Genomic DNA, 25,866 nt, shown 5'->3' on the forward strand with positions numbered 1-25,866 from the left:
GGGCCTCCGCCGCTGCATTAAGGGGTCTCTCCTAAGCTTTTGCTCTATGGCGGTGTCGGAGCAATGCCGGTTGGAGGCCGCCACTTTATTTGGCGCGCTGCTGAGAGCATAGTCGGTCCGCGGTATGTTTGAATTAATCGTCGCAAATGCTTTCGTGTTCGAATTACCGAGCGTTTTCGCCCATTGAAATACACATAACTTTGACGGGACCACAGCGTCAGTTCGAATTAAGCGTGTTCGAATTAACGCGATTCAACAGTAGTTTGCTTGTAGACTCACATCCAAACATTCCCACCGCAGACAGAGATGATGATACAAGTGTGCACTTTGTGATATGAGAGGCCAGAAAACTAAAGACAGGAAAGGCAGTACAAGTGCTTTCAACTAACGAAATAACAGACAAGACCTGAAAGCAATGAACAAACACATGTGCAGCCAGCATAAGTGCGGCGGGAGGTGCGTCATCTTCACTCCCATTTCACTGCCCCCCCCCCCCCCCCCTTCATTGCAACACGATAACCAAACCAATGCAGAACACTTCAACATAAAGGCAAAGTGTGCAACAGTAGAAACAACCTGCGTCTGTGGAAATGTGACTTAACTTTGTACGTTACAGTTAGTATAGCCTTCACCCACTTTCTATGATTTTAGAAAGCCTGTGAACAAAAAGTGACCTTGTACAGCGGGGATAACCTTTGCACTACCAGTGTGAAAATTTGTGCACACATTTTCTAAAGCCAAGAATTGCTCAGTACTCCTTTCTCAACATGGCCCATGGTTTACTCAGCTTCCAAATGATTACACAATATCTTAACTGACGCGGCCGTTAAAAATTTTATAAAGGAAAGAAGACAGCTGCCACAATTCTCGCATATCTTTCTCTTTGCTACTACCAGTGTCCACATTTGTTGACACTTCATGCAAAGTCAAGTACATCTCAGCAAAAAGTTTCAAGGCATTCAAATCGCATGCGTTTATCAGCCTGCATCATGGTTTACCGTGCTTCCAAAGGAGGGTGCCACATGTTGGCTGAGGCTAGAGTTACTGTATATGCTACTAAAGGTAGCAGAGTTGCGCGCAGGTCCTATATCTTGCCTGTAAAGCAACCAAAGCACTCCGTTTTTGCAGGCAACATACTTCGTGTTATACCGATTGACTGTGGGCACTTTACCAATGATTGTGAACCACTCTTCTGCTTAATCACAAACACAGCGCATCAAAACAGCTGACTAGATAACAAAGCCAAGAAGAAAAAAACTAGGAAAAATTCTAGATACGCCAGACAAATGCAGCAGGAATGAGTTGGTAATGTTACTTTATTGATTTAGAAAACCGTACATAAAGTTCCGATCGAAATCCACATAACAAGGATAGTCTAAGCTTCAAAATAGAAAGAAATTTATTAAAAACTAGATAAACGTTGGCATCGGAGTTAAACAATCAGACGCCTTAACTAATGCTTCCTTCACTTCAAAACTGTTTAGCATTCCGATTTTATATCAGCTAAATAAATGGGCGACTAAAAGAAGTGCAGTGCTCTGTTCTAGCATGTAAACAGCATAAGTACAAAATATTAGCAGTAATAATAATAGTTAGCAGTTATAAAAATTAAGGTATTGACCATGGTCAAAAAAAGAGTTAAAAATGAGAAGCATGGAAACAATGAGAACACTCACCCCAAGTGCTTTCTTGATTTGTCCCCGAATTCCACTGACTGTGCGTAGTGCAGCACCTTCAAACTTGGTTACTTCAAGGGCAGAGGTGAACATGTTCTGAAAATGAAATGACAAGGATTTTTTAAACAAATAAATATGCACAAATGACAATTTTCTTGTGCCTTGCCTAAACCTTTGAGAGGTGATCGCAATGGCAAGAAAGAGCCTGTAGAACAGTCTCACAATCCCAAGTGCAACTTCATATCAGGTGCACACCCTTCCGAAACTGAGCTTTCATTAACGAACCCAAATAAACAGGCTTTACCTGGTTTACATCAGCTAAGGACAACACAGGCTAATAGCAGTGCCTCTTCAGGACAGAAGCACTGCAGGTCTGGGTGGATGGCATGTTACGTACTGTATTTACTGGATTGTAACACGAGGGGTGACTTTTCATTGTGTCCATCAAGAAAAAATAAAACCGTGAAATTAACGCGAGGGGTGACTTTCTGTTGCATCTAGAAAAGAAGCAAACCCCTAAAGTTACGCGAGACCACCGGATGCATGAAAAGGTCGGTTTCACTCGAAAGGCGAAGCATCAATTGTGTTTGCAAATTAGTAGAGAGCTATACGGAGTAAGGATAGTAGTTTTATCGGCTGCATAAACTTGGACACATTCGCTTACTAACTGAACTAACAAGCATGGTGTCAGCACGCACAAGCAAACATGAATAGATCACACTCGACGACCGTAGACGACGACTGTCAAAATGCTGGCGTGAGTACACCCGGTGACAGCAGCGAGTGAAGGTTCGTGCGGTCTATCACTTCAACGGAAACTGAGCGGCGAAAACACAGCACATACGAAGGTCAAACCCACGTGGAGATCGGTTGATACGGTGCGCGCGACAGTCCGCACCGTATCAACCGATATCAACTCACTGCAACACGCATGCAATGTGTCACAAACATAGGAGAATATTGTTGAGGATGAAGAGCAATTCTACTATGGCCCACACGCTAGCACCAAACCCGCCACCTACATCGCGATGGATGGACGATCCTGTTGGCAACCAGCTCACAGGCAAAAGAATAATTGGCATGTGCGTGTGGTACTAGTGAAAAACATGTCTCAGATGACGCAGGTTTTATGCGAAGGATGTTGCAGGGTTTTCGCCACGGCATGCACTAATTAGTGACAAGATGACGGAAATAGCAGCTATTGCTTTTCTGTTTTTGGAAAATAGAAACATGAATTACTGATTTATAATCCAGAGTTCGACGGAAACCCGTCTGGCGAGGAATGAGCATAGTGAAATAAAACGAACACTCGCCAAGGAAATACATGTACAGGTCCCGTACGGGACTCGAAACGTCAAGTTTTATTTTCCAATACATGTATTTCCTTGGCGAGTGTTCGTTTTATTTCACGATTTACTGATTTAAGCAATAAATAAAAACTTGTGATGTTTACTGTTCTCCAAACCGAAATAACGGAAGTTTGGGCGCTTAGACATGTATGGGCGCCAGCCGGGACCTTCGGTCGTGATCAATTTAACCGAAAAATCGAATTACGGGAAGTCTACTGAAGTAGCTCGGTGCATGTATGAATTCTGTGAATTAATTTATACACAAAGAGGACATAGGTACGATTATGTCTGCCGCTAAGTGACGAAAGTGTTGGATAATTATCCTATCCTGAAGCTTTTTCAGTGTGCAGAGTCAGAAAACGATGTTTGTATATACTTATAAATTCTTTCTGCACACACTCAACACATGCAACACACATGGTGGTTGTCTAGCTTGCGCCACTCCACACCACTGAGGTATATTGAAGTAGCGGAAGAAATGGATGCGAACAACTTAAAGGGACCCTGAAACGATTTGACGATTTTGTACTAACGTACTGAGTCGTTAGAGTAGGTCCTTCTGATCATTAATTGACGCATCTAAGCACTCCACGTAAACCGTGTACCGTAAAAACCCGCATATAATACGAGGTTTTTTTTCTAAATTTTACCATGGAAAATTTCTGCCTCGTATTATATGCGGATCCCAAAGTTTTCAGCGTAAAATTTGCAGTTTCGGGGTTCGTTTTTGCTCACTGCTATCATCATCAAGACTCGTAGCGGAGTATGCGTCATTTTGCGGTGGCGTCGGTAGGCTGCTGCTGCTTCTAACGGGCGCCATTTTGACCACACTAAGAATCGGCACGTTCGCTAGTTATCTCGCACGACGTCGGGACCACGAAAGTAGTACCCAGCTGCCTTTAAAAGGAAAGTTATTTTAGCTGCCGAGGGCATTGGAAACTGTGCCGCAGGGCGGCACTTCGGCGTCACCGGGGGCAGCGTTCACGGCTGGGATGACATCCCAGTTGCAAAGTTGCAACGGCGGCAGATAAGCGCATTTGTGGCCTTGGCAACGCCATCGCTTTGGTAGCAGTGGCTCCCCTCGCCATCCCTCACAACTCCCTCGTAGCTCCCCCCTACCTTCGACTGGCTCTGCGCGCGCCCGCCGCCGCTCCCGTCGGCGCGGCACCAACTTAGCCCTTTCCCTGAAGTTTCGTTTTCTGCCGTTGTCGGGAAGTTGGCCGAGATGTCGGCTCGTACAAACGTGTTCCGGCGCGATAGTGAAACGGCGACCTTGCTATTTGAGAGTGAAATTGCCGCCGCGCGTTTTTTTTTTTTGTTTTGTTTTCTTTTTCTCCGCGTGGCGTTGAGGGGTCTATCCTAAGCTTTTGCTCTATGGCAATGTCGGAGCAATGCCGGTCGGAGGCGCCGCCGCGTGATTTGGATCGCTGCTGAGGGCATTGTCGGTGCGCCGTATGTTCGAATTAACCGTTGCAAATGCTTTTGCATTCGAATTACCGGGCGTTTTCGCCCATAGCAATACACATAACTTTGACGGGGCCACAGCGTCAGTTCGAATTAAGCGTGTTCGAGTTAACGAGATTAGATTCTCAATGCTTTCTGTGGGTTTTCCTCGCTCGCATTATATGCGGGTGAAAACTTTTTTTTTCGTTATTTCTATCCCCAAATAACACCTCGTATTATATGCGGGTCCGTATTATACGCGGGTTTTTACGGTAATTTATTATAAGGTTTTAAAAAGGTACATCGCTACTGATCGCAGCACGCCAATCGGCTGAGTTCTGTACACAAGTGACGCGATTTGCCCATAACACGTCACTGGGCCAGCTATCCGATTGGCTGCCCAGGGCACGTCATCGATAATTTTCCCAACATTATGGTGAACAAATGTTGTTCGTAATAGTTTAGATGTTAGTTAATTTGTTTCTATAAAAAGAAAGTATCATAAAGAGAATACACAAGGACGTGTATCACTACACTAAAAGCACTTCTGGCCCGGCCCACAGCAAGTGGCGTCTGCTTGTGTTAAAACGTGCTCCGTGTTGACGAGAGCTGCGCGGTCAGTGTTGGTCTTGTTCTTTCTTTTCACGAGCACCATGGTTCGCCCTTGTTGTATTGTGGGCTGAAAACGTAGCGATCGGCGACATGTCAAGCTGCGACATCGTGCCCCGCTGCAACATCGTGCCCCGCTGCAGGGCAGCTGACGAGCGGAGTGGCTGTAGCGCATCGGACTTTCTGTATTCAAACAAATCCAAACGACACCAGCATCTACGCGTTTGCGGCTGTCGCTTCACGTCGAAGGTTTGCCACAATAGAGTTTAGCGTGCCCGGTATTCAGATAAACGCAAGTGCAAGTGTACTGGCCACTTTGCCACGTTTTACGTGATGAACGGAGGTGCAAAAGTGAACTGCTTGCACGGTGCAGCCACCTGGCAGCACAAAGCTCAACCAAACACCAGTAACCAAGTTTTTTCTACTTTGCTGCTGGCTCAAAATTTTGGCAGGAGCATAATCTTGAACACATTGTCATATTTAAAATGTTTTACACTTGGTTACAGGAATATTAGCTCTGTATTTGGCTGGTTAAGCTCTGCGCCACCAGATGGCTGGACCGCGCATGCCGATCAGGCCGCTCACGTACGTCTACGAAGCTCCTTCATCACAGCGGTATGGAGGGGCTTTAGTTTACGCCTCTGGCTATCCATCAAAACACCCAGCTCGCCTGTGATTACCGGAATACTGGACAAGCTCGGCGCTGCGACAGAACGCTCGCAACGCACGCTGCTTGATCGCTCTCGCTGGGGCCCCGTTTAATTGGCACTAATCAGAGAATGAGGATAGGTTGGACTGCAGAGTGTGGTAGTCTTCAGATGGAGTGCACAGGACAGGCTCTGTCCTGTGCACTATGCCTTTGTCTTAATTGCACTTTAATTTTTTTTTGTTCCCCTTGAAACATTGCTGTAAAGAAGGAGAAACAAGAAAGAACAGAAGGTCGAACCTTGACAAAAGCAGTCTTCTTATAGATCTTGTAAGGATTTCCAGTCAATTTCAGCTTCTTGACAATCTGTGTCGAGCGATCTAGGTCGAGGATCACCCCTGTGGCAGCAATCCGGAAGCTTGCCTGCACAATGTGAATTGATTGAGAAAACCTAGAAACTAAAGAGTAATCTCGCACCAACTCCATTAAAACCAATAATGTTACTATGACTCCACATATTTTATAATACTTGGCTCCTTTTTGTTAAAAATGAAAGAAAGTTGCCAGTTACACCGGTTGTTATTTTTGGATAACATTTTTTTTAATAGTAACTAGCTCTACTACAGATCACACCAAGATGTATGGTATCACAGCATGGAAGAAGAAAAAACTAGGAGGGAGAGTGACATGATACAATTGAAGCCAGAAAAAGTTGGCCAAACATGTGATCATGCCATGGTAGGTACAGTTGAATCCCCTACAACGAATGCCGCTACAACTAAGTTTTCCGATTCCCCATCAGCTGCCCATAGAAAGTAATACAAAAAAAAAAAGGTCTCTTCATAACAACACATCATCACACCAACAACAACACACCTGTCACACCATCATGTGTGACTCTCGCTCAGCCGTCACTAACTTCAGCAAAGGCCCTATTTCTCCTCAAGCCCTTCGTATCCTCTGCCAGGCACCACACTCTAAAGACAGCATGATCTCCCTGACATGGATCCCGGCCCATGCGGGCCCTGTCCACGCACACCTCCCCAACCTCAACGAGGTCACCCACTCCATTGCGTGAGGCCTAGTCAACCACGCCGGAGACACTGGAGACAAGTTGGACACCAGGGACAATCTGACTACTTATAACGATCTCGTTAAGGCATTTTACCTTAGTCGCCGAACCTTCCCCCCACCTCACCATAAGTTTAGCCGGGCGCAGGCTGCCACCCTGCGTCTGCTACAAACAAATATGTACCCTTATACATTCTAAACGCCTATCACCCCCCAAAGAACAAGGGCATAGTTGCCTCCAAACTTATTGTAAAGGAGCAGAAACATGCCAGAAGCTCGCCACTAATTATAGTAGGCGACTTCAATGCTCACCACTCGGCATAGGGCTATCAGTCTTGTGACAAGAAAGGGACCAGCCTATGGACAACCTCTCTAGAGCTTGGTTTAACTCTCCTCACAGACCCAGAACGCCCCACCCGAGTAGGTAACAGCGTCTGTTGAAACACATTGCCCGACCTAACATTCATCAAAAACATAGAATTCGCCAAATGGGAAAACACAGAAACTAATGCAGGCAGCGATCATTACATCATAGCCACCACATTTCCGCTCAGTAAAATCAAGAAAGGAAAATTCAAAGTGAAACATACTAAATGGGACACCTTTAGAGACATTAGAAACGAGAGGCAACACATCGCAATCACAAACTTGGAAGAGTGGACATTCAATCTAATTGAGGATGCGAACAAGGCCACCACCGAAGCCGAGATCGAGGAGGATCACCCATCCCCTGACTTACAGCTTATACACTTGTGGGAGGCTAGGGAAAGTATCCAGAAGAGGTGGATGTCACAAAAAAACAAGACCTTACGTAGGAAGATAGCTCAAATCGACAAAGAAATCGAGAAACACACGCAAACATTGAGCGGAGAACACTGGCACCAAATGTGTGACTGGCTCAATGGTCAATTAGCTAACAAGAACTCTTGGTTTCTACTCAGACATCTAATAGACCCCGAACAAACCAAATCAATCAGAAGTAAGAACATGCAGAAACTCATTCATTCTTATCCTGGGGAGGCGAATGACCTAATACAAGAACTGCAGAGCAAATACTTCCAACACCAGCAAGGACATACCCACTCCATCTAAATATGAAGGAGAAAGAAATCCAGCTTTAGATAGGGATATAGACGTAGCAGAAGTTAGAGCCGTCCTCAGCCAGATAAAACCACTGCAGCTGCCGGGGAAGACAGCATAACAAACAAAATGCTCCGAAATTTAGATGATCGCTCGATCAGCGAAATCACTAAACTCTGTAACACCCACTGGACCGAAGGAAAAGTTCCACCTAGCTAGAAACACGCCAAGGTCATATTCATACTGAAACCAGGCAAGAGGTTAGAACTGGGAAACCTTAGACCAATTTCTCTCACCTCCTGCTTAGGCAAGGTCATGGAGCATGTAATATTAAACAGGATAAACCATTACATTGAGACAGAACACCTACTACCTGACACGCTAATCGGTTTCAGAGCGTGTCTATCAACACAAGACATTATGCTTCAACTGCAACAAGACATTCTAGATCCACGCCCTAATAAGAGCCACTCGTACCATACTGGGCCTGGACGTCTGTAAAGCATTTGATAATGTAGCCCATCAGGCCATCTTAAATGACCTATCCAAGCTGAATGTAGGCGAAAGAACTTTCGCCTACATTTCCGACTTTCTCAAAGTTCCGACTTTCTCAAAGAAAGAACGGCAACCATCCAGCTGGGTGAAGTGCGTGGTCAAAAGCTTACTCTAGGGACAAGAGGCACCCCGAAAGGTGCCGTCTTCTCACCCCTACTTATCAATATCACCATGATGAACCTACCACAACAACTAAACAGGATACCACACATCAAACATGCCATATACGCGGACGATGTTACCATCTGGACAAACAGCGGCTCGGATGGTGCGATAAATGATGCGTTACAGGAGGCAGCAAATGTTGTGCAAGAGTATGTCAGACACAATGGGCTAACATGCTCCCCCACGAAATCCGAACTCCTAATCACTAGAAATAAAGCCAAAAAGACGCCAGACACTGACACCCAACAACAGGCACCGATCAAAATTGTCTTGGAAAGTGGCCCGGTTCCTCCGGTTCTGACCATTAGAGTGCTGGGCATGCTTATTCAACACAACACGCAGAATACCGTGGCCCTCACAAAACTGCAGAACACCGCCAAACAAATTTGTGGACTGCTCAGGCGAGTGGCCAACAGACACAGAGGAATGAAGGAGATGGACTTGTGTAGGTTGATTCAGGCATTCCTAATCAGCCGCATTGTCTACTCCTTCCCCTATTATCATCTCAGGAAATCAGACAAAGCTAAAATAGAAGTTATCATTCGACAAGCGTACAAATGGGCACTAGGTTTGCCTGTTTATACCAGCACCAAGAAGCTCCTCCTACTTGGAATGCACAACACCTTAGAGGAGCTGATCGAAGCACACAAAACAGCACAAATAATATTATCGTCATCTAAACCAGATCACCAAGAAAGATGTAGGTATACCCGCTTCCACGGATCGACGATGCTCTGGACTGTCTTCACGGTGCCACTTATTTTTCATCAATAGACCTTCGCTCCGGATATTGGCAAATTGCCGTGGATGAAATGGACCGTGAGAAGACCGCATTCGTTACACCTGACGGCCTCTATCAGTTTAGGGTAATGCCTTTCGGCTTGTGCAATGCCCCGGCGACCTTTGAACGTATGATGGACATGCTCTTGCGTGGATTGAAATGGTCCATCTGCTTGTGTTACTTGGATGACGTCATCGTATTCTCTCCAACTTTTGCGGCCCATCTTGAACGACTTTCATCTGTGCTTTCCGTTTTTCGCGCCGCTGGCCTGCAGCTCAACTCGTCCAAGTGCCACTTCGGTCACCGCCAAATAACCATGCTCGGACATCTCGTCGATTCGTCAGGCATTCACCCCGATCCCGCTAAAGTTCGTGCAGTGCAGAATTTCCCTGTACCGACCTCTGCCAAAGATGTTCGCAGCTTTATCGGTCTTTGTTCTTACTTCCGTCGGTTTGTGCAAAATTTCGCGCATGTTGCTCGTCCCCTGACTGACCTCCTCAAGAAAGATGTTCCTTTCTGCTGGGGCTCTGAACAAACGACTTCTTTCTCGCGCCTCATCACGCTACTCACCACACCACCTGTTCTCGCCCATTTTGACGCTTCTGCTCCGACAGAAATTCGCACTGACGCCAGTGGATACGGCATCGGCGCAATTTTAGCCCAACGCCAACGTGGGCACAACCGCGTTATCGCCTATGCCAGCCGCCTCCTCTCCCCGTCTGAGCGCAATTATTCGATTACTGAGCGGGAATGTCTCGCCCTCGTTTGGGCTGTGGGCAAGTTCCGACCTTACATATATGGTCGACCATTTACGGTTGTAACCGATCACCACGCCCTTTGTTGGCTTTCTTCCCTCAAGGATCCCACCGGACGCCTCGGTCGCTGGGCCCTACGCCTTCAGGAATACACATACACTGTAGTCTACAAGTCGGGTCGTTTACATCAGGACGCCGACTGCCTGTCTCGTCACCCCGTCGATGCACCGAACGATTTAGTGGATGCCGCACCGATCTGCGTCCTCTCGCTTTCCGCCTTGAAAGACATAGGGGCTGAACAGCGACGCGATGAATCGTTACGGCAGCTTATCGAACGCCTGCTCTCTGACCCGTCTGACCCATCCCTTCACATGTTCGTACTACAAAATAACACCCTGTATCGCCGCAACATGCACCCAGACGGGCCCGAGCTGCTAATCGTCATTCCGTCTCATCTTCAGCAGACTGTACTCCAGCAACTGCACGACGTTCCCACTGCTGGACACCTTGGCGTCTCTCGGACCTATGACGGAATTCGGCGACGATTTTTCTGGCCCCGTCTCAACCGCTCCGTCCGTCGCTATGTCGCCGCGTGTGAGTCGTGTCAACGCCGAAAACGACCTGCTGTACATCCCGCTGGTCTGCTGCAGCCTCTGGATATACCGACCGACCCTTTTTTTCGCGTTGGCGTTGATCTTCTCGGACCATTCCCTATATCAAACGACGGAAATAAGTGGATTGCCGTCGCTACGGACTATACCACCCGCTATGCCATTACAAGAGCCCTTCCCACCAGTTGCGCTACAGACGTCGCTGACTTCTTGCTTCACGACGTTATCTTACACCACGGCGCACCTCGTCAACTTCTCACCGATCGCGGGCGATACTTTCTTGCCAAAGTCATCGACGACTTACTTCGATCCTGTGCTACTAAACACAAGCTTACTACAGCCTACCATCCTCAAACTAACGGTCTTACTGAACGCCTGAACCGGACAATAACTGACATGCTCGCGATGTATGTTTCCTCCGATCATCGCGACTGGGACACTGCTTTACCATTTGTCACGTTTGCGTACAATTCCTCGCGCCACGACACAGCTGGTTATTCACCCTTTTACCTTCTATATGGCCGTGAACCGACCTTGCCTTTCGAGACTCTTCTTTCGACCACACTCGACTCGCCGACGGAGTACGCTCGTGATGTTATAACCGCAGCGACCCAGGCACGCCAGATTGCCCGTCTTCGTCTCTCTGCTTCCCAAACACGTCAGAAGTGCCGTTACGATCAGTGCCACCGCGATGTCGAATACGAACCAGGTGATCTTGTGCTAGTTTGGTCTCCATCTCGACGTGTCGGCCTTTCGGAGAAACTCCTTTCGCGATACTACGGCCCTTATCGCATCCTCCGCCAGGTGACGCCTGTCACATATGAAGTGTCTCCTCTGGATGCTACCGTGCCTTCACCTCTATCTGACGTCGTCCACGTCAGCCGCCTCACACCGTTCCTTTCTGGAACCAGTGAGTCGCACCAGTCAGGTGCTTCTTCTGACGGGGGTAATGTCACAGTGCGTAAGGTGGAAAGAAGAAGACATGGTTGGTGCCCTGGGAAACGACAAAGAAGATTCTGGGTTTTCGCTTCTCTGCGTAGCCATTAAAACCCGTCTGTAAAACCAGTACGTTTCTTCCTTCCCGTAACATTATGGCTATCAGACACGATAACGGGACTACACATCCTGAGTAGACTGAACATTAAACCCATATACACCACGGGAGGCAGAGCACTACTACCTCCCGCATTCAGATATTACATAATAATCGAGCCAATACCCAAAAACACCCTGGCGGGCAGGCATGACGGCAGAAGAAAAGCCAGGGCAGACAAACTACGCGAAAAGCACGAGCAAGACCAAACCGCGGTCTTTGTCGATGCCGCCAACCAGGGACGCAACATATACAATCGAGCCCGACTATATCGAACCCGTTTATATCAAATTATCCCGTATATCGAACAATTTCTAAACACGGTAAATTTATATTGAGAATATATAGCAAAAGTGACGGTTACATCGAACGAAAATAGCAACGACAACCGATATATCAAACTCCATGTGCTTCAAAAGTGCCCCAGCAAATTGGCTTTCCCTCGCGGTGGCGGGAAAAACTGCCGGCGCCACCCTAGAAAAAGTGGTTGAGACCCGGCTGTGCACGGGCGAACACCCCCCTGCAAAAAATTATCCTGGCCTGCTGCTCGCAGCGCTTACAGCCAATCAGAGGCCGTCGTGCTTTCTCCGAGGCGCGGAGGCAGTACAAGTGAGCGCCATTTTTTCTTTCTTTATGCTTGTGTGCCTGCCGCTGCCTCTTTTCTTCAAGTCCTCATTCAGCGTGGTCCGTGCTGGTGGTGTTGCCTGTTGGCGCTCTGTGAACTTTCTTGGTGCGCTGTGGTCATGGCTTGTGCAAAGAGACAGAATTTGCCGTTCGCCGCAAACTCTAAATCATAAATCGAGTCGAGCGCGGTGAGAAGAAGTCCGACGTCGCCGCCGCGTACAAGATCCCATGGAGCACCTTAAGTACTATCCTGAAGAACAAGGCAGACATCAGGGCCAAGTCGGACAAAAGGCCAGGTGCCCGTGGCGCCCAACGTGTGCGCACTGCTACCTACCGAGCAAACTCAAAAGCGTGGATTACCGGGGAGCTTTTCAGCAGGTGGCTATCGTCGTGGAACGATGATTTGGTAGGCGAAAATCACAAGGTGTGCCTGCTCGTGGACAATTGGTCATCGCACCACTGCAGTACGACCTTCAGCAACATCGAGCTGCGTTTTTTGCCCCCAAACACTTAATTATGCCATATATCGCCATATCGAATTATGCCATATATCGAACTAATAAACGTTTTTTGGCGAGTTCGATATACCCGGGTTCGACTGTACACCCTGAGTGCCGTGGACGGAAAATCTAGAATCGTAAATGGTGGCCTCAACTAGAGCCGCATCAATCAAAGAGGCCGAAGAAGAGGCCATAGCGCTGGCCATCATGAACCCAACTACCCATACTGTCCTGAGCGACTCTAAGAGCGCTGGTTTCCTGCTCATATGGGAGAAATCAACGGTGCTCCCGTGAACCTCAATGAATCTGCCCACAATGCTGCACGAGGACTTGCCAACCCTGCAGCCACAAGGCAAGAAGATGCTGAGGTTCCCGATTGCAAGGACCACCTCCTCACGTACAACGAGCTAACCAAGAACTTCTACCTACAACGCAGGGTCTTCCCCCCTCCGCACAGTAAACTAAATAGAGCTCAGGCCATTACGCTAAGGCTCTTACAAACGAGAACTTATCCGAACCCTTTATTAACCAACAAGATCTATCCAGAGATCTCTACTCATACAACATGCGATAAATGTAATGATACCATAGATCTAAGTCATATGCTTTGGCGTTGCTCCACGTTATACAGTGACAAGGACAACACTGAAGAGCAGTGGGACGCAGCTCTACGCAGTCTCACATTAGATAAACAGCTACGGGCAGTCCAACGGGCCCGCAAAGCGGCCGATAGGCTAGGCCCTTCTGTTCCAACGTGGGAGCGGCCCACTTCGGGCTAGGAAACTAGCGCGACCCAATGGACTAAAATAAAGTTTTTCCATCCATCCATCCATCCATGAACAAGATCATGGCATAATGCCCAATAAAGCTGAAATAGTAAATGCTATAGCATTTTCATGAGAGATGACTTCTGCGAATTTTTTTCTTCTTGAGGAAAAAAGAAAAAAATATGTACCAGTGTCATGGTATGTAAACAACATAATACAAGTATTATTAGCATTCCATTCAAACACTGGCACATGAGGTTAAGTTAGCATGCCTACTATACTGTTAATATGCAGCATAAGGTGTTATCACAAAAATTATGTGGGAATATGAGAAAATATAATCGCCAGCATACCGTCTGTTCATGAACTTGCTGCACTGCCACGAATCCTGTTCCCTGTGGTGTGATAGGACCTGAAAGATAAAAGCGGAGATAACTTAATATTCTCTTGTAATCAACTCTGTATAACGTACAGGAGGCAGAACATGCTTAATGTGCCCCAAAGCTTACACGGAGTTTTCAGAATAGAGGCCCCAAGTGCTTTTGGGCCCAGAAGAAATAGCATCATGGCCACAATGCATTGGTGGGATGTTATTACATTTGGCGCTTGTATCCGGCATGCTATTTTTCACATAATACATATAGCAGGATCTTGCAAACTCGTCTCCAAAGCAGCAAGCATCATAGCAAACACTCTCTTCTTACACAAAATATGGTAATATTTTTGAGCAATTCATTGCACTAAACTAACTGAAGCATATGCAGGCTACTGCTTTCTCTCATCCCACGTAAACTAAATGAGAAATTAGAGCTGTTTTGGCATCACTTCTTGATTCTGACATATTGTAGGCCTAAAACAGGAAGGTTTTGATGCTGGTTGAGCCGATAGAAATCAATCCACATCTGAAACCAGACATTGTGCATCGGCTGATATGGTAGAATTTCAAATATAATTTGAAGTGATTTTTGGGGATCTTCACACCTGCATCCTTCTAACAGAGCAAAGCTATCAGTTAATTGCATCTTGCACCATTATGTGCAAGATCGTTATTTGAAATAAAATTTCCTATTCACACCTACTGCAGAAAAATATCATGCCTGATTGCAAATTTGAATTTCCACGTTGTGGTGCCAAATGCTTCAGACCATGCAAGTACCTTTTCTTCATTCCATGCTCTGGCTACACTGCCAGCTCCAGCATATGCTGTAACGGGATTTCAGCGGGTGCTGAGAAATTAACTGTAAAATCCACTTAAATGTAAAATCCAATTAGTCGGAGTTGAATTAATTAAAGTCTACTGCATCAGAAAAACGTGATATTGACACACCTGCACCAAGATCGAGATTACATTGCCTCCTGTGTTTGGTCAATTATGACACACCCAACATTGCAATGTGCACAATATTTTCCTGGTCAGAAACAATAAGAACTAACCTTTAAAATGAACTTTCCACAATATGCAGTCTAAAAGCACCAGGAAGTGTCAAGTATCTTTTAAGGTCTAAACACTCACCCCAAAAGGTAGCATTGCAGTGAAGATGCTTTGGTGTATACTTGAGGAAACGGTTGCGACCATTGTGGTCCTGTGTAGAAAACACTGGCATGGTCTGGAAGCGTCGCCAGCCAAGTGAGAGAATGAGCGGGTCACTGCTCTTGAGGATTCGCTTGTACCAACGGTGCTTCTTCATGCGAACCTGAAAATTACTACCATTTAATGAGTGCTCAAAGCATTTCATGTACACAGCAAAGTTGCACCAAACGTTCCTCACTTGCGCACACTGTGCCAAGACAAACATCATATGTGAAGAATTATATACCGTAAAACCTTGTTACTACAAAAACCACGTTAACGAACTTCTTAGAAATCCCCAGCTGACTTCTTATGGTTTCAATGTAAAAATATTTCAGTACTATGAACTTTAGAATAACGATCGTTAATTAGTTTGTGTCTTGTTAACAGCGCCTCAGTACTATGAACTAATATTCCGAAATCTGGGGATTCTTAGATTGAAACAGTAGGTTACAAGACGACAAGGCGCAGAAAGCGGACGTCGCAGTGCACAGGTTCGGAAAACCTGAGACGGCGCTCAATAAAAAAACGCCCCATGAGAGAATTTTTTTTTTAAATCTATCACGGGGGCGACGACGCATCAGGTTTTGTGAGCGCATGCTTCGCCCAGAGAAGTGTCGCCTAGCAATCGAGGTGCATCACTTGCTTTTTTCTGCGCATGTCTCTCTCTTTCGCGCTTCTTTCTGTGGCCGCACGCTCAATGACTGGATCCTTCCAAGAGGGACCCCTCAACACCACAAAAGCGACTCACCAAAGCATATATGACAGCATATATGACCACTGGGGTTGCCTTTTCATACATTTACAATTTTTTTTAATATTTAATAAATGTCTTTCTCTCTCTCTTTCTGTGGCCGTACTAGCTACACACGCGGAGAAATGAAACCTCCGTACTAGCAGGGATGCGACACGGTCGCAATTTGCATTTTCCAGGCGGTGTAGTTTACGCGCGCTTGCGCTTTGTAGTTCAGGTGTCCATGACAAGAAACATTGCGCTTTAGAGGCAACATGGAGCTTCCTTTTGTCGATGGTTTTCTTGGCGTTGGCGTCTGCTTTGTGCAAGTCACTCTTATTATACGGTGCTTCGGTGGTGTGTGGCGGCGGACTCTATGGAAAATAGCAACAGCGCGGGCCGAGAACCAACAGCGACGCTTTCGTGGATAGCTCAAACGGTGACTGATAGGTTGATGGGTGGAATGGTTTTCACTATAACGACCTTTCAGAATAACGAACAATTTTAGGCGGTCCCGCGTGATTCATTATATCGAGATTTGACTGTAGTAGTATTCAGCTAAATACATGCATAGAATTCAACACAAAAGCAAGAATGCCTTTCTGTTTTTTCTCTATGCTGTGCCTCGAATTTACACTACAGTCAAATCTCGATAATTCAAACTCGATGGAGCCCAAAAATTTGTTGGAATTAAAGGAAGCTCACTGAATGGAGGACTTAAGTGCTGTGTTGCATTAGGCAGTGCACGTGCACTGAGCTAACACGAGTGACGAGTTTCAGAAGTGTGGTTTCACGACAGTTAGGAGCGTGCTGCTGTGAAGTCACCCTTGTAGGCGAAATTTTTGCCGTTGTGAAGCCGCATCTCAAGGCAAAACTCGCATATACCCCACCCTGACTTTACTGATAAATCTTTAAAGCAAAGTTTTCTTTGCAAACCACTCAACAGCATCGCACGACGACCTCTAAAGCGCCCGAGTTTGTGAAGAGGATAGGGAGCCGCAGGCTGAGCAAGCAAGCGAGAGAGATGAAGAGAGACGCCGTGCGAGCATCTGGATTACAATCTCGGGGTCTGCCCTCATCGGATTGCACGCCAGCAGCGGTGTCTGCTGTCATCCAGAGCAACTACCATAGGCGCTGCCGTCTTGAATTTCAGTCGCTAGTCGTCGAAGACCTCGTTTTCCGCTGCAGCTTGTGGCCATCTTTCTCACCAGACTAGCTCTGTAGCTTGGCCTGGCCCACAATTTCCTTTTTGGTTGATCGTAAAGACATTAATTGTACGTGCTGAAATACAGTACTTGCAACGGGAGGCGCGAGCAGCTGCTGGCGCGCAGCCACACTGCCTGGGTTGGAAGCGCTGTCGCCTGAGTTGGCGCGCTGCTGAGAGCATGGTCGGTGGCGTGGTATGTTTGAATGGACCATGGTAAGTGCTTACGCGTTCGAATTATCCCGCGTTCTCGCACTCTAAAATACACAGAATTCTGACCAGACTACAGCATCACTTCGAATTAACTGGAAGTTCAAATTCACAAGATTTCACCGTATTACGTCTTTTAAACAACGTACGTGATAAACCTGTGCTTTGGCTACACTTAAAATATTTGGAAAAAAAAAGTGCATGCACGTTCATGCACCCACAAATATTGAATTTTACCCAAGTATAAGAAGCACCAAAACACTGGGGGGTGAAAAATGCCATCTTCCCATGAAGACAGGAAAGCAAGCACAGCTGAGCCTAATCAAGCTACAGTCACCGCTATACATAATTTTGTAGTACTAATTACCCGGTGAATAAAGAAATTTTAGCTTGTTATTTACCTTAAGTTTGTGATTTTCAATGGGAAAGCTGCAATTGCTTCCTAAATATACTGCAAGTGTTTATACTGGCCAATCTTTAACCTCGAAATGTGAGTCTATAAAGTGGATTTTTTTTGTGGGAAGGATAGCCTTCTTTCTTAAAGGCTATCCAGGCTGAAACACTTTCCCAGCTAATGATAGAATGACCTAACAATTAAAGTATGTCGCCTTGCGAATCTCCTGCCGCAAGAATTGTTCAAAACTTTCAAGTGGAGTTAGACGTAGTTATCACACCAATGAGCGGCTTTTTGTCTCCTTTCGTTCGCACTAGCAAGCTGGAAGCTGCACAGGAAAAAAGCCCAAGGGGGCAAAGCACCACCCAAAAGTTGAGTGTCTCAGCGGCGAGAGGGCTCGTCTCAGCACCCTGTGGCGGCTACAGTAGACTACGCTATTCAGCACGCCGCTACTACCTGGAAGGCCGCACGCAGCAGACACAGCTACAGGCCACTGTTGTCATGGGTTTCAAAATGCCTGATGGCATAAAATTCTGACACAGGAGAGAAACCATGTATATGCAAATCTGTGACCTTCAAATCAGGAAATTAACTGGCAGATAACAAAGCAGCACTTCTTGGTCACCACGAAAAACATCTTGGTGACTTCTGTTCACAATGTCAAGCATGGGTTCTCAAAGTGGGTTCCGCGGAACCCGGGGGTTCCGCAGGCCGCTGCTCGGGGTTCCGCGAGCTACTGATAAATTTTCCGTGGTCCCGCGCTCGCCAAGTGGCGAAAACGGCGAACACGAGGTGCGCTTGATCCACAGAACCTCAATTACCTATGCCCGAGTGTCAAAAAGCACATCACAGTGCGTAACGGCAACGCGCGAACTGCGCAATAAATCCGCAAGCAGCTTGTAGCCACCCAATCTCCGAAAACGGGCAGCCATGGGCAGCGCGCCTAAGCTTTCGCACTTGAATCTCGGAGGCTCTAACTTACCACCGTGCGCATTTCTCCCGTTTGTAGATAGGGTAGGTGCCGATAGCGTACGTGCGCACTGATGTTATACTTCGGAGGAATAAAAAAAAAAAAAAAAAACTGATGCGCGGAGCACCACAAGTGCGCGCCGCAAAAGAGCTAAAACGGCGCTAGCGTCCAAAAACGAAGCGATGCAGTCCTCCTTGGCATGGTCCTCAGCGGCAATCGTACGCTATACGTGACTGACAGCAACGCCGGAACCCTTCGTGCCTAATTGTGTCCTCAAAGCCTTTATTCTTGCGTTAATCGCCGCGCGTAACACCGCGTTGGCGGCTAGCCGCGTGCCTTCATAAGTGCGTAATCGCGATCTATGATCGCGTCGATAACCAGCACAGTTTCGTCCGCAGCAGCGGTTGCGGGAAATAGTAGTTTCGTTTTGACTGTGCGTGCGTCGGCTGCGTGCCTTTCGCAGCTGCGTAGTCGCCATCCATGATCGCGTCGATAGCGACCGCGGTTTCGTGCGCACTTGTTGCAGCAAACGGTAGTTTCGTTTTGACTTGGTGAGTGCGTCGGCTATGGCGTCGGCCGCCTGCCTTCTGAACCGCAAGGTCGCCGACCATGATCTCGTCGATAACGGCCGCGGTTTTCTCCGCAGCGGTTGCGGTAAGCAGTAGTTTCGCTTTGACTCAGTGCAAAGCTGTCGAAGATGAAGAGACCCGGCTACATCGCGATGGGCGGCCAATTTGTTGGCGACCAGCTCACTAGCGAAAAAATAATCGGGATGTGCGCGCGGTAGTGAAAAGCGTGTCTCAGATGAAGACGCGCGCCGCGGCCGCGCTGCGAAGGATGTCGCGAGACCTTCGCCGCTGCTAGCTCAAATAAGTCATGAGATGACGAGAACTTCAGCTTCCGCACTGCTCTTCTTCTTTCTAAGGTTTTACGTGCCAAAACCAGTTCTGACTGTGAGGTACTCCGTAGTGGAGGGCTCCGGATTAATTTTGACCACCTGCGGTTCTTTAACATGCACTACAACGCAAGCACGTACACGGGCAAAAGTTTTTGCATTTCGCCTCCATCGAAATGCGGCCACCGCGGCCGGGATTCGATCCCGTGACCTCGTGCTCAGCCACGAAACGCCTTTGCTAACTGAGCCACCGCGGCGGGTGCCGCACTGCTCTTGTGCAAAATAGAAACAAGATTTGCTAATTCATTTATTGTTTTCTTGATACCTTGGGTGATTCGACATTCGGTTAATTAGGACATTTTAATTCGGTTAAATAGGGGCGGGGGGGGGGGGGGGGGGTTGCTTGGCGCTTCATGGAGCTTAGCAGGGTTCCCTGGAACGAACATGCTTGAGAACCCCTGATGTAAAGGCTTGACTTGACTGATCTCACAATTACTAAAAAAGAAAGCAGCTAAAAATTTGCTTCAATGATCTCAATGGACAGAGGGAAAGACACCAACAAAGCAACAAAGAAGACCATACCTGGCAGTAGCCTGTCCGACCCTCTCCAACACTCAGGCCACCAAGAATCATTGGGTATGAGGCATCAAAGTGCTCCACCAGCTCACATGGCATCTGCAGCAGCTCCACACGGAGGTAAAGACCGGCACGGTAGCCCTCGAACTGGACCCGCCGCTCGTCTTCAAGATCCTCAAATTCTTTCTGGTTCAGCTACAGGGCAAGTCAAGTGAAATTTTGTTTAGTTGGCAAAGAAAGCTCGTTATACAGTAGAACCCCATTGATAGGTTTTTCACGGGACGGTAAAAAAAAAAAAAAAAAAACGTAAGAGGCGGGAAACAGGAAAAAATGAGAAATGGGAGTAGTGTTGAACTGCACACAATATTATTTTAATTCTTACATGTGGAAAAAAGTCGTAGTTTTGCCCGACAGCCGAAATATCGATTGCAATAGCAAATTAGTAGACAGCTATACAAAGAATAGTAGTTTTATCGTCCGCATAAACTTTTAAACATTCGCTTATTAACTATATTAACAAGCATGGTGTCAGCGCCCACAGGCAAACATGAACACATCACACTCGATCAAACATCACACTCGATCATTCAAACGCAACGTAAGATGCAGGAACATTACAGATTGGCGACATATAAAGGGGGAACATAAAACATGGAGGTCAATAGGAGTTAGGTCGGGACCGCGAAAACGCAACGTAGCAGACGGGAAAACGCAGCACTGAGGAACGTATCAATGGGGTTCCACTGTACAAAACAATGTTCACAATCCACGATCCTTAAAGTTAGCAAGTTTCTGTCATTAGCTAGTACATTATGAAGTGTTATCAAAAGCACAAATGAAGCATTAGAAACAAACAATAATTTATTTTTTGAATTCACAGAGCTCTTCGAAGAGTGCGAATGATAGCTGTATAGCTCGTAAAGTATGGCTACCTAGGCGACGTAGCCTGCTCCACTCGCAAGTTCTCATGCTTTATGTCTACACAGTAGAACCCCGCTGTTACGTTCCCGGGAGCTGCGTTTTCGGCCGGTCTCGGCGTAGGGCCCAATGCATTGGTAACCCCGCTGATGCGTCGCAACTGTGGGACCGTTCCCGCATCATGCGTTGCGAAATTCCACCCCGCACCAATGGGGCGCCGGCCCGAGCGGCAACGTTGACTTTTCATGTCACTTGGCTTGGTGGCTCGGCGAGGGATTGGCCGCCCAAAGTGTCGGAAGCGACACCTATGACGTATTTTAGGTTTCCACCAGCAAAAGTGTGGCCTTTGAGATCTGTATTTGCTATCTAAAGATGGTGTCTACGACACGTTGGGGCCCTAAAATTGTTTTTGGTGCATAGCTGTTCCGTATTAAGTCCTAGGACGATTACATCGTCGCCGCGTGCCATATGCTGTATATGTGAGTGAAAGCGTGCCAGGGTCAGCCGATGATTGGGGCTCAATCTCACACGCGCGAAGGAGAAAGGCAGGGCAGAAGCGCACTTCTGCTGTCGTGCGCAAGGCACTAGAACGGGGGAGATTCTACTCGGGCGGCGGCCGCCTTATCTTGAAAGCATCTGTGACGTGGAAAAAGTGCGCGCCCGCGCGGGCCGTATCTTGAAAGCGATCTGCGTTGGGGGCAAAATTTAGGCAGAGTAGGTACATTGGTGGCTTGTAGCTTTGTGCGTGCTGTGTGTTCTCGGCGCTCAGTTTGCGTTCAAGCATTAGGCAGCACAAAAGTCACATCGCTCGTTGCAGCTGTGGTGCTTCCTCACGCCAGCGTTTTGATAGAGAGTGTCTGCGCTCATCGAGTGTCGTGTGTTCATGTTTGCCTGAGGGCGCTGGCACCATGCTTGTTATTACAGTGCAGTCCACTTATAACTATACCACATATAATGATATATCGGTTATAACGATGAGTCGACCTAAGAGTATCAACTTATGCATTACGGCAATGAGAAAAAAACCCATATATGTATAACGATATACTATTCACCGCATACCGGATATAACGATCAAAATTTTGCTTCTGGGCAGCGTTTTTCATGCAGAACAATTGTGAAATTTGCGTTCCTAAGTTGCCCTTAATCGAGACAGGGTGAAAGTTTGCCTACGGGAGTTCGTATCTGCCACCATTATGCATCCTGCCCACGCTTCGATTGCGAACGAAAGCCACAGAGAGCATCGCAAGTTGGCACAGCGTGCACAAGATGGCGCCAGCTGCTACGCGTCCTCGCCGGCGGACGTGAGAGCGTCCAGAGAAGAGGAGTGGGGGAGGAAAGCGATAAGCGAGCGGGGTCTGCGCGGCCTACGCTGCCTTTACAATATCCCTCTCTCAGCGAGCACGGAACATGGTGCAAATTCGCCACGGAAGGAGCGGGAGGTGCGCCGACAAAGCGCAAAGCTGTGTCTCTCGAGACGAAGCTGCAAATTTTACAAACTTTGAAGAGGTACGAGCTCGTGCAGTCGATATCGACGATTATGAAAACCGGGAGCGCCACGATCATGAAGGCTAGAAGCAGTGGCCATGCGGATAATGGAAAAGGTGGTCTTTGTGTGCCAGGACGAAACGTGTATGGGTGAAACTAACATTGTGGAAGCCGCTGACATTATCGAACTCTGCAGGAGCACGTCGCTACCGACGATAAAATAGGTGGTGCTTCGATGGTGGACTGCAGGTAGTGCTACCTCGTTCAGCGAAGAGGTCTCCGCCGGGGCGATCGTTGTCCCGACAGACGGCGGCGTTGTGCGACAGGCGACGACAGCAGCGGCAGTGATGACGAGATTGACAATGGCCAGTCATTGACACCGACCCCGATGTTCAACGAAAGTGCAATGTCTTCGATCGAGTCGCTCATTGATTTCATGCACGCTAAATTATGCCGCCAGTGTTGGCGCAGCAGCTGGACTCGATGCACACGGCGGTTGTGAATCCGAAACTTCTGCGAAAGCAAGCGCAGATTTCTACTTCAGAGCGCCTAACGATTGAGATGCTATTTAGAGGTATAAATAAACGTTTTGTTTTTCACAGCCTACTTTTTACAATGTCGATTTGTTATCGCAAGCGGCAAATTCGGTTTCGGGACTACAAAAATATAATATATATATATATTTTTTTACGGCAGTCCAGATATAGCGATGATAAGTTATGACAATCGGATTTTTCGTTCTTCTTGATATCATTATACGTGGACTGCACTGTATACAGTGGACTCTCAATAAACAAAACGCGGTTAAACGGAAATTACCGATAAACGGAACTAAATAATATTATTTGGTTGGTTTCCTATGTGTGAAGCAGTAAAATTCTTCGGTTAATCGAAACACCACTTATTTGTTACCTGCGGTTAAACGGCACAAAACGGCACACTGCACAGGCGACGCTTTGGTTGCAACTGCCAAACTAGTCTCGCAACCATGAAATAAGTAATTTTCATAGCCAGCACTGTAGCCGAGACAAGCCAATCCAGTAGCCAGGTCTCGTTTGTTGCGCCAGCGGCTGCAGTGTGTTAGGCCTACGAGTGTGCCGACGTGCAGCACGATGGAGAACACGAAGAAACGGCCGCATCAAGCACTGCTGCTTGAAACGAAGCTTCAAATTCTCCAGGAGCTCGATGGAAGCAGCCTGTCCAAGACAGAGGTGGCAAAGAAGTTTGGTATCCCCAAGTCGACACTCTCGTGGATCTCGAAGAACAAAGAAGCGATTGAAAGTGCCGTCAAGAATGGAACCTTTACATCAATACGAATGCGGATGCGGACGACACCTTATGAAGGACTGGAAAAGGTTCCTTTTTTTGTGGTTTAAGCGTGCGAGGAGTGCGAATTTCCCCATAAGCGGACCCATTTTGGAACAGAAGGCACGAGAAATACCGTATTTACTCGAATCTAGGCCGACTCCGATTCTAAGCCAACCCCCCAAAAGTTTGAAGTCCGAAAAAAAAAAAACTTACCTCGAATGTAGGCCGAACGAAAAAGCGAGGACAGCATTCGCAAAATGAAACAGCATTTATTAAATTTGAACATGCCGAGCTCATTCTATGTCACCATCGCTGCTAGCCTCGTCGCTATCTTCCTTACTGCTGACATCTTCAAACAGTGCGCTATATTCAGTACCATCCAGCGCATTAGAGATGCTGCATTTTTGGAAGGAGCGCACGTTGCGGCGCACGCAAAAACCATCTCCCGTGGCCCCCTCCAACGACAGACCGATGCCGAAGTTCCGCCCGGTTTGAACGTTTGACGATGCCTCTACGGCTAGCTCAACTACCGTATTTACTCGATTCTCACGCTTCCTCGATTGTAACGCGCACCCGTTTTCCGTGAGGAAAAATTTGGAAAAATAGATTTCTTCCCAATGCACTGATGTTGCGATGAATAAAAAAAGTCGCAGTTTCGCCCGAAAGGCGATGCATCGAATGCGGTAGCAAATTAGTAGACCGCTATTAACAAGCACGGTGTCGCGCGCTCAAGCAAACATGAACACACCTCGCTCGTTGACCGCGGAAACGAACTGTCAAAACGCTGGAGACGAAGCGCGCCTTCGTGCTAGCATGCCTCTCGCTTCAACGCGGCGAAAACACGGCACGCGGCGGACTTTACCAGTCGCAGATTGCTTTCAAGATAGGGCCAAGCCTGATCGTATCGCCAGAGTGGATCGTCGCAGATTACGTCCTGCTTCGGTCCACTGAAACCGTTCCGCATTGCTTTGCTGGCGAAAATACTCTCCTTCTGTTTGCGCCAGTCCCGCTCGCAAGTTTCGGATTCTCCGAACGCCCGTGATGCGGCCCGATTTCCGTCCGTCTCCGCACAGATGATCACTTTCCTTTTAAATGCGGCATCATGATGAACTCGGTACTTCATGCTGATAGATAGAGGAGACGTTGAGAACGTGAAGACAGACGGTAGACTATTGCCTAAGCATGTGTACTGCAGCACACGGAGGAAGCTTCCGCATGCTACGGTAGCTAGGCACGACGCGCGTGCGAGGCGGCCATTTTGAAATGCTGACGCAGAATTAGGGTCGTGTTGAAAGTGCACGTTAGATTCGAGTAAATACAGTATTCGTTTAGAAAGCGGCACTATAGTGGCATCGCCCATTTGGTGCCATTACGATAACGCCACACCGCGCGCCGATGCTGCACAATACCGATACTACCGATACGACGCAGGTCAAAATGGCGACGTCGCTCGTGTACTTCAGCTGGCTACTGGCGCGGCTAGTAGCGGCTGCGATACTGACTTTTCTAGATGGCGCTAACTATGCACCATATTAACAGTTTCAGTTAAAAACTGGCGCGTTTTTTTAAAATCCTCGAATCTAAGCCGACCCTAGAGTTTCGTATGTGATTATTTGAAAAAAAAACTATCGGCCTAGATTCGAATAAATACGGTAGCGCTGCAAATGGGCATTGAAAATTTTGCCGTAAGCGACGGATGGCTAAGCCGATTTAGAAAGTGCCATGGCCTCGTCTTTAAGACTATCTCAGATGAGAGTGCCGCTGTCAACAGAGAAGTTTGCGCCGACTGGAAACAAGGGCGGCTGCAGGAAATTTTGCGGAACTATGAGCCGCAGGACGTTTTCAACGCCGACGAGATGGGCCTTTTTTACAAAG

The 25,866-nt window shown here is 47.4% G+C and overlaps 1 protein-coding gene across 3 annotated transcripts in view; it reads right to left on the bottom strand.

The window, feature by feature from the left end:
- The window catches only part of LOC119436960 (ribosome biogenesis protein BMS1 homolog), a 134,196-nt gene that overhangs the window by 28,015 nt on the left and 80,315 nt on the right, over nt 1–25,866 (bottom strand). For all 3 annotated transcript variants that reach the window (XM_049660136.1, XM_037704006.2, XM_049660135.1), the window contains exons 15-19: nt 20,284–20,472; nt 15,239–15,419; nt 14,079–14,137; nt 6,024–6,146; nt 1,677–1,772 (exon numbers count right to left, since the gene is read on the bottom strand). In XM_049660136.1, the coding sequence (XP_049516093.1) occupies nt 1,677–1,772; nt 6,024–6,146; nt 14,079–14,137; nt 15,239–15,419; nt 20,284–20,472 (648 nt within the window). The remainder of the gene's footprint in view (nt 1–1,676; nt 1,773–6,023; nt 6,147–14,078; nt 14,138–15,238; nt 15,420–20,283; nt 20,473–25,866) is intronic.

Source organism: Dermacentor silvarum, chromosome 1 (assembly GCF_013339745.2).
Source record: "Dermacentor silvarum isolate Dsil-2018 chromosome 1, BIME_Dsil_1.4, whole genome shotgun sequence".
NCBI classification, from domain to species: Eukaryota; Metazoa; Arthropoda; class Arachnida; order Ixodida; family Ixodidae; genus Dermacentor; species Dermacentor silvarum.